General features: G+C 32.6%; 1 protein-coding gene across 2 annotated transcripts in view; it reads left to right on the top strand.

The window, feature by feature from the left end:
- Positions 1–14,936, top strand: part of Lnpk (lunapark, ER junction formation factor) — a 72,453-nt gene that overhangs the window by 14,263 nt on the left and 43,254 nt on the right. For both annotated transcript variants that reach the window (XM_005324624.4, XM_005324625.5), the window contains exon 5: positions 5,529–5,587. In XM_005324624.4, coding sequence (XP_005324681.1) covers positions 5,529–5,587 — 59 coding nt within the window. The remainder of the gene's footprint in view (positions 1–5,528; positions 5,588–14,936) is intronic.

Raw genomic sequence — 14,936 nt, 5'->3', positions numbered from 1 at the left:
ACTTTTACTGAAATTTAAATCAAAATCTAAATGCCAGATTTGTGTCAGATAAATCATAGTGGGGGAAGGATTGGGTTACATTTAGTTTTGTATTTATCCATTATGTTGGCAGGTGTGCATTTCTTTAGGAGTTGATTGATTTTAAAATCTAAGTGAATAACCATTAAGTTTTATCTCTACCATTACCTTTTTTTTCTGGTGGTGCTGGGGATTGGACCCAGGTCTTTGTCCATATTAGGCAAGAGCTCTGCCACTGAGCTATAATTAAACTTATAAACTTTTACTCTTGGATACCTCATTTTAATAAATTATAATATTTTTAGACATTTCATTCATTATAATTTCAGAGATTAATTTTCATAAAATGTTGACCTTCCCAGAGGACTTAATGTATTTTTCCTTAAATGGGGCCTTGAGGGAGAAAATTTGAGCAAGGGGATTAAGGTGGAATTAAATGCTTCAATAGAAGCACTAGTATCATTAGCTAAATTGAAAAACTTTAAGGATAGGGCTTTGATCTTACATGGTTTTTAAAAAGACTTCCCAGGTCCCAGAACCATGAGAAATAAAATCCTATTGTTTATAAATTATCCTGTCTTACCTATTCTGTTATAGCAACACAAAACAGACCGAGACAAAAAATTGGTACCAGGATTGAGGTTGTTGCTATTGTAAATACTGGAATTTATGGAAGCAGCTTTGGAACTATTAATAGGTAGAAAGAAGCCAGAATAGTTTTGAAGTAAATGATGGAAAAAGCCCATATTGCCATGAATGGAATGTTAAGGGCTATTCTAGGGAGGGCTCAAAAGAAGAGAATATCTGTGGAGAAAGTCCAAAACTTGACAGAGATTATTTAAGTGGTTGTGAACAGAATGTTGGTAGAAATGTGGATGGTAAAGGAATTCTGATGAGGTTGCAAATGGAAATGAGGAAGAAGATATAGAAAACTGGAATAAAGACCAGTTACAGTGCCAAAGAACTTGACAGAATTATGTCCATGTACTGGGACTCTATGGCAGGCAGAACTTAAGAGTGATAAACTTACAAATTAGAATAATTAAGTAATTTAATAAAAAATAAAAAAAATACAAAGAACAAAGAAGTAAAATGTTGACTTTCAATAAGCTATATAAAACTAAAAGAAATAAATTGAAAAGTAGAAGTACATATTATTAGGATATCCAGTAAAGTTATAACATTAAATATTAGTCCTTCTCATCAATAATACTTTTGTACCTGAATAAAGAGAATACATCAGTGTTTATGAAGCACTCACAAAGATTACCAAAAAGCATACCATCAAAAACTAATAAGTTGAAAATAGAGTATTATTCCTCAAAACATTCTCTGAAAGGGATACAATAAAACAAAAAATAGTAATTAAGACAAAGAATAAATATAAAACACATATTTACCACTTGGGAAAATAACTTTTAGATTAAGTGGTAAATATGTGTTTTTATATTTATTCTTTGTCTTAATTACTATTTTTGTTTTATTGTATCACTTTCAGAGAATGTTGAGGAATATATCTATTTTCAACTTATTAGTTTTTGATGGTATGCTTTTGGTAATTTTTGTGAGTGCTTCATAAACACTTGATGTATTCTCTTTATTCAGGTACAAAGTATTATTGATGAGAAGTACCTTATGTTATAAATTTCCTATATCCTAATAATAATGTACTTCTACTTTTCAATTTATTTCTTTTAGTTTTATTTTATAAAGTTTATTCTTTGTTATTTGATATTTAGATATTTCTGTTAATATATTTATTGTAAACACATCGTTTTAAAAGAATTTTATTTCATTTTATTTTTACAGTGCTGGGGACAGAATTCAGGGCTGTACACATGCTGTGCAAGTGCTTTACCATTGAGCTGCACCCCCAGCCTTGAACTAATTTTTAATTTTAAAATAATTGTAGATTTTACAGCAAGTTGAAAAAAAAAAGTACAAGCAGACGTGAATCATTTTTTTTTGTCCATGTTGTATATACTACCTGCTCATTAGTCATTTTGTAGTCCTCTTGGTTATCAGAGCAGTTGTCAAGGCATTTATAGTCCTTGTGTCAAGTAACCTATATTTTTACTTAATAATGTCTCTACAATGCAGGAGTGGTGTTGAAAAGGAGGGGCACCATGGCATAAAACATGGAAGATTAACACTGGTACTATGTGGCAACACTATAGAAGATATAGGAAAAAATATGGTGTGTGTATATAGAGTTTGGTACATATGTGGCTTCATATATCCACTAAAGTTCCTGGAACATATCCTCTGTGAATAAGAGTATAGTACTTCATGGGACATTTCTGTTTTAGGCACCTTGAGGGTTATGCTTAACCTTTCTGTCTTTAACTATTTTTCCCTTGGTAAGGGGAATGCTTAGTGTCCTTTTTTTTTCTTCTTCTGATTGTTTAGGTAGTTTTCCAAGTACTATGTAGGAATTAGCTACTTACTTGATGTTTTCATATCATAAAAGTAAATCATCAGAATATATCTTATCTATTGCTGTGTAACAAATTCTCTCAGAATTTAGTTTAAAACAACAAACATTTATTATGTCTCAGTTCCTGAAGGGCAGGAATGTTGGGAGTAGCATAGTTGGGTTGTTCTGTCTCATAGTCATTTGTTTTTACATAAATTGGAGTTAAGATGTTGACTGGGGCTGCAGTAATCTCAAGGTTTAACTAATCTGCACAGTCACAGCAGATGAAGTCATTGAAGAACACATTTTTCTTCTGGGGGTATCCAATCTTCAGTTATATTGCTAGACACTTTGTTTCTTTTTTTTTTTTTTTTTTTTTTTTTTTTAAAGATAGAGTGAGAGAGAGAGGGGAGAGAGAGAGAGAGAGAGAATTTTTAATATTTATTTTTTAGTTCTCGGCAGACACAACATCTTTGTTGGTATGTGGTGCTGAGGATCGAACCCGGGCCGCACGCATGCCAGGCGAGCGCGCTACGGCTTGAGCCACATCCCCAGCCCCACTTTGTTTCTTTTTGCCAGCATCAGCATTGGCTTTTGCCTGACATTTTTTTTTTTTAATTTTAAATTTTAAATTTTTTATTTGTTTTAATTAGTTATATATGACAGTAGAATGCATTTATGCACTTTGATATATCATACGCAGATGGGATATAATTTCTCATTTTTCTGAGTGTACATGTTGTAGAATCATATTGATCATGTAGTCATATATATACATAAAGTAATAATGTCTGTTTCATTCTACTATCCTTTCTAACCCTACATCCCCTCTCCTCCCTTTCCCTCCCTTTATTCCCTCTACCTAATCTAAAGTAACTCTATTTTTCTCTAGTATACTGCCACCCCCTACCCTCCCATAGTGTATTACCACTGCCTGACTTTCTTTATTCTGTGTTTTGACTATTTCTTTGAGATCTTTTTTTTTTTTTTCCTCATCAGGTCATGTCTTGTAAGTCTGTGTTTGGGTTCATTTTTCTTTGCAATATCCAAAGAATCCTAAATCATGCCAAAGTCAGTTGTTTTGCCATCTCCAAAATGGGTTCTGATCCAAATACAAAGATAATATCTGGTGTAGTCTTATATATTTTGGCTAATTTTTTCTGTGTTTGCTTCTAACTCTCACATATACACAGTTGTTAGCAGGCTTAGTTTCTTTGCTGGATGTTTACCACACTTTTGTTCTTCACCATACAGGCTTTTCCATAGACTTCCTTGATTCTGCCCCCATCCCACCCCCTTTTTGTGGTACTAGGGATTGAATTCAAGGTGCTCTCTATTGAGCTACATCCCTGGTCTTTTTATTTTTAATTTTGAGACAGGATCTCGCTAAATTTCCGAGATTGGCCTCCATCTTGGGATCCTCCTGCCTCAGCCTCCTGATTACACCTGGGATTACGGTGTATGCCACTGTATCCAGCTTTCCTGACTATTCTCATGTCATGGTAACTGACTTTTATTTCAGCATGTAATCCAAGAAAGAGCAAGACAAATGAAAGAGGAGGCTTCATATGGAAGTTACAGATTTTTACAAATTTATCTCGAAGTGGCATACTATTTCCTCTGCCATATGCTATTGGTCACACAGACCAGGTTTGGTGGGAGAAGACTACACTAAGATCTGGACACAAGGAGAACAGAGATCAGTGGTGGCTGCCTTGCAGGCTGACTCCCTGTTTTAGCCATTTTTTTCACTGCTATGACCCAGAGACCTCATGAGAACAACTTTAATGGAGGAAACACTTATTTTGGGGCTCACAGTTTCAGAGGTCTCAGTCAATAGAAGGCCAGCCCCATTCCTTGGGGCTTGAGGTGAGGCAGAACATCATGGCAGAAGGGTGTGGCAGAGGAAAACAGCTGGGAACATGGCACCAGGAAGAGGAGAGAGTGAGAGAGCTTAGTGTGTGCACACTCAAGCGCTCTACTCAACAGGAATAAAGTATATACCCCAAAGGCAAAACCCCAGGGATCCACTTCCTCCAGTCATACCCTGCTTGCTTAGGGTTACCAGTTAATTCCTATCAGAAGATTATAAATCCAATGATTAGGTTAAGGCTCTCATAACCTAATTGTTCACATCTAAACTTTCTTTCATTGTCTCACACAATGGCTCTTAGTGGGGACATCTCATATCTAAACCATAATACTCCCCAAAATAACAATGCTGTATTTTAGAATGGATAATATAATTATATAATAATATAATTTTCATACTTATATTCTGAATTTATATCCAGATGTAATAATGTATTTTTATTTAAAACAAGTAATGTTTGTATATTTCTGCCACGTTCTATAGAGAACAATGTTTTTTGGCTGTATTTATGTTGAATTTAATAGAGCATCTTGACTAGTTTATGATTAGGATTAATTTTTGAGTTTCTTTTAATTCTTTTAATATCACTTGATGTCTTACACTAATGCAAGGCCTAAAGAATTATTCTTACAACATCTTTAGAAGCAGGTATTTAGCAAGATTTCTTAGCAAGCATTTATTTGAAGGTAAGGTTTTTTTGTTTTGTGTGTGTTTCTTTCCCCAGATAGCTTACTCTATTGAATAGAGAAGATTTGTTCAGTGTTAAGTAGTAAGAAAGGAATAGCAACTTACAATAATATAATGCTGTTAAATTTGTAAAAGCAAAACATTCTTGCCCTAATACATACTAAAAAGAAAATATTTTGGAATTGATACTTGGTAAGAAGATTTTATAATATTGTTCTTATTCTTTAAGGGGGTTTATGGACCCCTTTTAAATTGATGAAAGCAATGATTTCTCTAGAGAAGTGTATTAAGGCACCCAATGAAATTTTGCAATTCAGGGGCCCTTTTAAAAGTCCATGGGTTTCAGGCTGAGACCCCCTCCTTTTAAAGTAAAGATATGTTTCTGATGTTACATGACAGAAAGCAGTACTTCTGATTTTCAATTTATAAAGGGAAATAATATACGTAACTGTGGAAATAGATGTTTTTATTTTATATGGTTTATAATTCACCTACCCTAATGATTTTTGTTTCTGAATTTTGCTTCCCCTTTAGCATCTGGAGCATAAGAACAGTGCTTATTTTCTTCTTTTCCAAGAGAACAGAAAGAAATAGTAAGTTTAAATTCCAAGTTTTTATTACCGAAAAAAACCCTGTTATGTAGGCACCCATGGTTTTTAAGGTGGATTGTGAAATGATATATTGAAATGTTGATGTGGTAAATATTGAAGAATTTTTGCTATAAAACATGAACAAGGTTATGAATGATCTGGATGGTTCTGTTATTAATTTGTGTTTTTTCTTTTTTTGTATGCAAACATAATATTGAAAGTTGAAAACAGAATTCAAAATACACTTTAAAATTCATATGCATTTATTTAAGTCACATTATGTTTGGGTTTAAAGGTATGGAAAGGGTAATATCAAATTTTGTACTGAGCTAAGGTTAGGGTTAGATAACTAAGATTAACATGGGGAAATACGAATATTCATAAGAAAGTACTTTTGAAAACACAGAAATATACAAAATATGAAACAGGGAAGATTAAAATGTGAATCATATTAATACATATTTTGTAAATATAGGGACACATGAATGAATCCTATATATGATATATTGTGTTATGTATGCAAATTTAACAGTGAATATATAAAACAGAATTCAGAATACACTAAAATTCCTACTCAGGTACATGGATTTAATTCACATTAGGTTTTGTTGTAGAGATATGGAAAAGTTAATCAAATTTTGTACTGAGCTAGGATTGTGGTTCAATAGTTAAGATTAATATGGGAAAATATGAATATACATAAGAATGTGCTTGTGAAAATATGTGTAAAAACATGTATAGGATCTAACAAAGGAGAGATTAGAGTGAATTTTATGAATATTTATTTTGTAAGTATAAGGATGCTAGGATGAATACTATATATGATATATTGTGATATAATTTATATTATTTCTTTTTTAAAAGATATTTATTTTTTACTTGTTGTTGGACACAATACCTTTATTTTATTTATTTTTATGTGGTGCTGAGGATCGAACCCAGGGCCTTGCATGTGCTAGGCGAGCATACTACTGCTGAGCCATACAAACCCAGCCCTGTATTATTTCTTATTCAGAAATTTTAATAAATAAAACATTTATTTAAATTGAGACATATTTACTAAATTCATCTTTATAGGAAACATTGGTATAGAGTAAATTATACTCTGTATCTTTTGACTTGTTTTGTCAATTACACCACTTTCTTTCACCTCTCAGCCCCTTGACATTTGTTTTAATTGAAATATACAAAGAGTGATAAAATCTGCTTCTGAAAAGTTCTATACACATGTTAAGTTTTAAAGATTTTTCAGTCTCAAATGTATGAATTATAAGTAACTAGAGATATACATTTCATTTTAAGTTAACTTTCTGTATGATGTGCTTTTTGTCTTTTTTATTTTAACTTTTCACTCTATAAAAATGCACTGAATAATATCGTGAACCCTCGTATACCTATAACTCATCCTAAACAGTTATCAACACATGGTTTATCTTGTTTCTTTTTTATCTTTACCATCTTCTTCTCCTGTACTATTATTATTACTTTTTTGGTGCTTGGGGATTTGAACCCAGGGACTCATGCATGCCAGGCAAGCGCTTTACCACTGAGTCATATCCCTATTCCCAAACCACCTGTTTATTTTGAAGTATGTTCCTGATATAGCTGTCTACAATGGACTCATAAAAAATATTAAACTCAATGCATTATCATACTTAATTCTTAATATCATAAAATGTCAAATATAAAAATATTAAATTTCTGATTGTTTCATAAATGTTATTTGCTATGAAAAATATTTTGTGGGTTTGACCTATGATCCATGTAAGGTTTGTACAAATATAAGACTTTCAAACTGCCTTCCTTGCTCATGATCTCTCTTCTCAGTTTAGGGCCTGTGGTATAACCCAAATGACCATTTTTTTTTTCTTTCCCAGATATACTTGACTCTTTTGCCCCTTTTCTCATCCTATTTGTCTGGCAAACCACATTCTGTTTAAATATAATTATATGCTTAATCAATGATTGGTAAACACTGTTTAAATACATTTAAGTACTCTATCATATCAGAATAGCTAAACTTGTTAGAGGAAAATCACACAACATACTGACCAGACTCATTTTAAATAGATTGCAGATATCAAATATACAACCCTCATTGGTTCTATTTTAGTTCCTTAGTAAATTCACTTTTTTTCTATTGGATCATTCCTACTGACAAATAATCCTGCCTCAGTACACCTGTAGGAAGTAGGGGAACTATCCTGACCCCGTATTCCTTTTAAACTACCACCTATTTCTCTCTTTCAAAATAAATTTTCTTAAACAGTTGTCTATTTTTGGTAGCTCTTTTTCCCCACACGTATTCCTTCTCAACCTATTTTGTTTAGGTTTTGCTTCCACCACTTTTTACTGCAGTGGCTTATTTCAAGGTCATTAATGATCTGTTTCTTGTCAAAGCTAGTTGTTAGTTCTATTTTCTCATTCAACTTGATATCTTAATAGCATTTGAATTAATTCAGTTATCTTCTCTATTCTTAAAGCATTTGTATCTTTAAGCTTCTTTGACACTTCACTGGTGATTTCCTTCTCAGTATTATTTGCTTATGTCTCCTCTACTAAAATTCTATCTTTGGCTTTTTTCTTTTGGTAATTTGTTTAGATACATGCTGTCCAATAGAACATTCTATAATATAAAAGTAATCTGTTTTTACTGTTCAATATGATATCTGCTAGTTATTTTTCTTGAATTGTGGCTAATGCAACCGTAGAATTTGATTTTAAGTTTTAGTTTCAATCAGTTTAAATAGCCCCATTGGCTAGTGGGCATTATATTGGACAGTGCATCTCTAGGTGATTTTATCCACTCCCATAGATTTAAATCTAAGTCTGTGGTTCAGTCTGAAGGCTTATGTACCTAGCTGTTTAATTGACATTTTTACTTGGGAGTCTGGTAGGTGTCTCATACTTAACATAGCCAAAACAGAATTATTATAGCTTCTCCCCTTTACTCCCACTCTCCCATATGTGCTCCTTCCTGTCCCCATCTCTATACAATTATTTGTTAATATCCATTAATTAGGTTCTCCACACTAACAGAATCAATAGAGTCTGTCTGTCTCTCTGCCTGCCTGCCTGCCTACCTACCTACCTACTAAAATAAGGAATTGCCTCATGTGATTATGGAGGCTGAAGTTCTAAGATTTTTAGTTAGCAAGCTGGATATCCAGGAAAACAAATGGTTTAGTTCCATTCTAAGTCTGAGAATCAAGAGTACAGTGATGTAAGTTATAGGCTGAAAACTGGCAGGTTTGAGACCAGGAAGAGCCAAAGTTTCAGTTTAAGTCTGAAGGCAGGAAGAGATAGATTTCCCAATTCAAGGTAACTAAGCATATGGAGTTCCTTTTTACTTAGGGAGGATCATCCTTTTTGTTTTATTTAAGCCTTCAACTGACTGAATGAAGAACATCTCATTTTAAGGAAGACAATTTGCTTTACAAAGTCTCCCAAATGTTAATCTTGCTTCAGAACACTCTCACAGATATCTAGAATTGTGTTTGACCAAACATCTGTACACCCTGTAGCTCAGCCAATAAACACATAAAATATCATAAGATCAAGAATATGGGAGTCATGCTCTTCATTTTTCTTTCACATTCATTTATTTACTAGCAGGTTACATCATCTTTACCTCCAAAATTATCTTGAATCTGACCAATTCTCATCTTTTCTACTACTACAGTTCTACTTTAAGCCATTGTCATCGCTTCCTTCTATTACTGCAGTGGCATCTTTACTATTTTTTTTTTTTCCCCAATTGGGATTGAATACAGGGCCTTGCACATGCCTGGCCTGTGCTCTGCTACTGAGTTACATGCCCAGCCCCTTTTAAAGTTCTTTCTTTTTTAAAAAAATTATTTATTTATTTAAATTTGTTATACATGATAGCAGAATGGATTTCAATTCATAGTATACAAATGGAGCACAATTTTTCATTTCTCTGCTTGTAGACAAAGTAGAGTCTCACCATTAGTTTCTTCATACATTTTCCCTAGAGTAATGATGTCCATCTCATATTCCACCATCTTTTCTACTTCCATGCCCCTTTTAAAATTTATTTTTGAAACAGGATCCAGCTAAGTTGCCCAAGCTGGCTTTGAACTTGTGATCCTCCAGCCTCATCTTCCTGAGTATCTAGGATTACAGGTGTACACTACTGTGCCTGGCCCTTAGTCTATTTTTAAGGTATAAAGCAAATCTTGTCTTTCTTTTGCTTAAAGGTCTCTATGGCTTTTTGGTTGTAACTGGAATAAAATCTGAATTCTTCCCCTGACTTTATGATTTATATTCTTTTTTCTGACTTTATGTTCTTTCACTTTCCTTTTTTTTTTTCACTTTTGCTTTGTTTATACTAGTCTCCTTCTGCTCTGCAAACATATTTCTGAACCTCAGTTTCCTAATTTATAAAATAGGAACAGAAATATTGATTTTGGCAGGACTGTTACTAGTATAAAATATAACTATGTGAAAGCATATAAAAATTGCAAGGTGTTATACAGATGTGAGCTGATTCTTATTTTTCAATCTTTATTCTTTTAATTTTTTGTACTAAGTAAGTTAGGACCCAATACAATATTGATTTGAAATGGAAATAGCAGCTGTCTTTATCTTGTTCCTGGATTTCAGTGGAAATGCCTTTAACACTTTATCATTAATTATGATATTTACTCTGGTATTTTAAAATACTGATAACTTTATCAGATTAAGGAAATTAATCTTATAATACTGCTTTCAGTGATATTTAGTGTTGTAGTAGATGGTGAGAGGGTAGGAAGATGCTTAAAACAAATATTCTCTGACTTCCAGGAATAACAAAATAGTAAATGATATAAAAACCTTATTTCTAAAGAATCCTCAAGAATACTTCTTTAAGGAAATTACATGTTTGAATATTTTAACTTATAAACAGGGAAATCTGGACATGGTTATTATATAAAAGGATCACACATGCATATATTTTTTTTGCTTCAAAATTTATCTCAGAGGTCCTTTTTATTTTTTGAAACCTTGCTAAGTTGTTGGAATAGGCATTGCATGTACACTTAAAACAGATTTTATAAAAGATTTTCTTAGATTCTTACATTTTTTAAAAGCATAGTCAGGTACATGGTATATTTTAAAAATTCTGAAGTTATTAGTTGTTTATTGTTCTCTATTAGATTTAGTTAGTTGAACCCGTTATAGATAAAAACAGGGGATGGCAAAATTACAGCCTGTGAGTCAAGTCCTGTCCACCACTGTGTATAGCTTGTGATTAAATGATTTTTATATTTTAAAATCTTCAGAATAATTAAAAAGAACCATAATATTTTGTGATAGTGTTATAATTTTATGAAATTCAAATTTTTGTTTTTATTGGAACATAACCATGTCATTCATGTATGTGTTGTTTATATAACTGCATTCATTCTATAGTGGCAGAATTGAATAATTGTGTTAGGCTGTTCATGTAGTTCTTATCACATTATAAAACTGTTGTAGGACAAAGCCATATCTTATTTTAGGTTATTCCATGACAAATCACAGTGGTGCATTTATAACTTGACAGTATGTTAAGTGCAACATGTATTTGGTGTACTATGACAATTTTATTTTTATTACTCATACATATTCACCATATACTTTTATGTATATGGAATATGGCCTGTTATCAAAATACAAAGGCATTATAGTTGTGCTAAAAGAATGCAGCATGTATTGGTACTACCATACTAAGTACCCATCATGATATTCTCAACTCACAGAAAAGCAGTGGTCATAAATGTTAGAAAATTAAAAATGGAGTATCTCATTATAGCAGAATTTCTTCATAAAAAAGTGAAACTATGGTTTTAGTCAAAGTAAGTTTCTAAAATTAAAAATGGAGTATCTCATTATAGCAGAATTTCTTCATAAAAAAGTGAAACTATGGTTTTAGTCAAAGTAAGTTTCTAAGTGGCTTGTTTCTGAAGCATGGAAAGCCATTTACTGATGGTGAGTTAATTATATTGGTTTGATTGCAGCAGCAGAAGAAATGTGTTCTGAGGAAATCTACCTAAGACTAGTAGCCTTTCTGCAAGAACAGTTGCTGGGAGAATTTGAGAAAATTGGGAACCATGTGAATAGTTGATTTAAAAATGAGGCAAATGATTTCAAGTGATCTTCCTTGGCTCTTTATGAGTTGACAGATATTACTGATACTGCTCAATTATAACTTATTTGAGGAGTCAACTCTGAGTTTGAAGTGGCTTCTAAAAAAATTCTGTGTGGACCAACTTCAAGTGAGAATATTTTCAAAGAAATTAAGAAGACAATAATTTAATTCAATCTAAAGTGGAATCTGCCAAGATGTGTTACAACTATTGGTGGTAAAAATATGTATGAAGAAGAAAAAAGCTTAGCTGGACAAATTTGCAAGACTCACAAAACTGTAAGGTGTTTAAATTCTGTGTGTTTTCATTGTATTACTTTGTAGAACCTATTAGAATCAGTCATCGAGTTACAGTAGTTTATTTGTTAAATAATTCTTTGGGGCTCTAGGTGAGGCTGAACATAATGGCAGGACAGTGTGGCAGAGGGAAGCAGCTCACATCATGCTCATGAATCAGAGAGCTCCACTGGCCAGATACAAACATATACCCCAAAGCCTCCTCCAGCCACACCTTACTACTTTCAGTTACCACTCAGTTAATCCCTATTAGGGGATTAATTCACGGATTGGGTTAAGACTCTTAGAACCTAATTATTTCTCCTCTGAACCTTCTTGCATTGTCTCACACATGAGCTTTTGGGGGACACCTCACTTCCAAACCATAGTAACATGTTAAGCAAGCATTCTACTGCTGAGCTACAACCCCAGCCCTTTTTATTCTGTTTTGAGACAGAGTCTTCCAAGTTGCACAGACTGGCCTTGAACTTGAATCCTGCTTCAGCATCCCTAGTAGTTGGGACTGCAGGCATATCCCATCATGCTCAGGTTGATAATGGTTCTTAATGAATTCATCCTAAGATTGCAAGGCAAGACAATTCATACATGCAAAACGTGTGCTGAGCAAAGTCACTTAGAAAGTAATAACATTGTAATGACAAAAAGTAACTTTAAAAAAATGCTATGAAAAGGTAAAAACAGAAGCAAGTTCTATATTTCCATACATATTTATAGCAGATATATTATCTAAGCTCAAACTATAGTTCAAATGGTGTTTTTCAGATCTCAATGAAAGTGTAAAGGAAATTTCCATATTTATAAATCCATTTAATTGTATAGTTGAGCTTCTGCTAGTCTTTGATTGGAAGTCATTAATTTGTAGTGTGATGATGTGCTAAAAGACAAATATTGAGTGTAATAAACTTTTATAAATGCATTCTATATGATGAATATGCTCAATTAAGATCATATGTTCATGGATTGATATCAATATTTGGCAATACCTAGCTATGTGAAAAATCATTTTTAAAAATTAAATTTATAAAATCTCATTACAGATCAGCAGTAAGGGGTCAACATATGTAATCAATTATGATGATAGAGAACATTGACTTTGAACCTCAATTCAGTGAAAGGTTGTCATCCCACATTTCAAAATTCTGCTCTTACATTGATAGTCCTGTATTATAAAATAAATAAACAAACAAACAAACAAATAAATAAATAAATAAACTCAAATAGACTAGGAAAATATTTGAGTGTTGTTGTTAAGATATTTGTGGATTTTTTTCCTTGTCTTTTTTTCTTTAAAAGTACTGACACAATTTTGCCTTTTGGCGCATACAGGCTAAAATATATACTGTCAGGACTTTTAAGGAAAATGTTTGCTGACCCCTAGATTAAAGGATTGATACTTGGGTTGATAAAAATAGAATATCAATTTTTATCTAACTAAAAATTGATATTCTATGTAAAGATATCAGCAGATTTTTTTCCCCTTTAGTAACGTCTGTTAGGGCATGAATATATTTTGAAAAAATTATGTAATAAAACCATCTTTTTATATGTTTGTGTTTCTTTGAATTTTGACATACTTTGAGTTATTTAGGTGTTTGCTACCCAAAATTTTAGTGAAGAGATAATAATTATATTTATACATTTAATTAGAAATTAGAAACAATTACTTAGGTCCAATTTGATAAAATGTTTAAATCCTGTCATAACTTTTCTTTCAGATGGGGTAGTATTCCTATTTATACATGTTAAATATTTCTAGAGGAAAAACTGGAAAATAATTTGTTTAAAAATTTTTTTTATTCTTGTTAGATATACATGACAATAGAATGTATTTTGACATATTATACATACACTCAGTATAACTTATTCTAATTAGGATCCTATTCTTTCAGTTGTACACGATATGGAGTTTCACTGGTCATTTATTCATACGTGAACATAAGAAAGTTATGTCCAATTCATTCCACTGTCTTTCTTATATCCATCCCCCTCCCTTCCCTTCATTCCTTTTGTCTAATCCAATGAACTTCTATTCTTCCCTCTCCCTACCTTGTTATATATTAGCATCCACATATCAGAACATTTAGCCTTTGGATTTTTGGGATTGGCTTATTTCACTTAGCATGATATTCTCTAGTTTCATTCATATACTGACAAATGCCATAATTTTATTCTTCTTTATGGCTTGAGTAATATTCTGTTGTGTGTGTGTGTATAGACATATGTATGTGTGTATATATGTGTGTGTATATATATATTGTGTCTGTATATATGTATATTAATATACACACACATATCACATTTTCTTTATTCATTCATCTGTTGAAGGGCACCTAGGTTGGTTCCATAGGTGTAGTTAAGGTGAATTGAGCTGCTATAAACAGTGTCTGCATCGATGTAGTATGGTGATTTTTAGTCCTTTGGGTATAGGTCAAGGAGTGGGATAGCTGGGTCAAATGGTGGTTCCATTCCAAGTTTTCTAAGGAATCTCTATACTGTTTTCAAAAGTGATTACATCAATTTACAGTCCCACCAGCAATGTATGAGTGAGCCTTTCCCCCACATACACTTGCCAAAATTTACTGTTACTTATATTCTTGATAATTACCATTGTGATTGGAGTGACATAGAATCTAAGTGTAGTTTTAATTTGCATTTCTCTGATTGCTAGAGATGTTGAACTTTCCTTCATATATTTGTTGACCATTTGTATTTCTTCTACTAAGTGTCTGTTCAGTTCCTTTGCCTATTTATTTATTGATGGGTACTGGGTATTGAACTCAGGGGCACTCAACCACTGAGTCACATCCTCAGCACTATTTTTGTAGTTTATTTAGAGACAGGGTCTCACTGAGTTGCTAAGCACCTTGCCATTGCTGAGGCTGTCTTTGAACTCGCGATCCACCTGCCTCAGTCTCCCGAGCTGCT

The sequence above is a fragment of the Ictidomys tridecemlineatus genome, chromosome 7, assembly GCF_052094955.1.
Source record: "Ictidomys tridecemlineatus isolate mIctTri1 chromosome 7, mIctTri1.hap1, whole genome shotgun sequence".
NCBI lineage: Eukaryota > Metazoa > Chordata > Mammalia > Rodentia > Sciuridae > Ictidomys > Ictidomys tridecemlineatus.
Note: the sequence above shows the minus strand (reverse complement) of the source record. Positions and strands in the feature narration are given on the sequence as shown.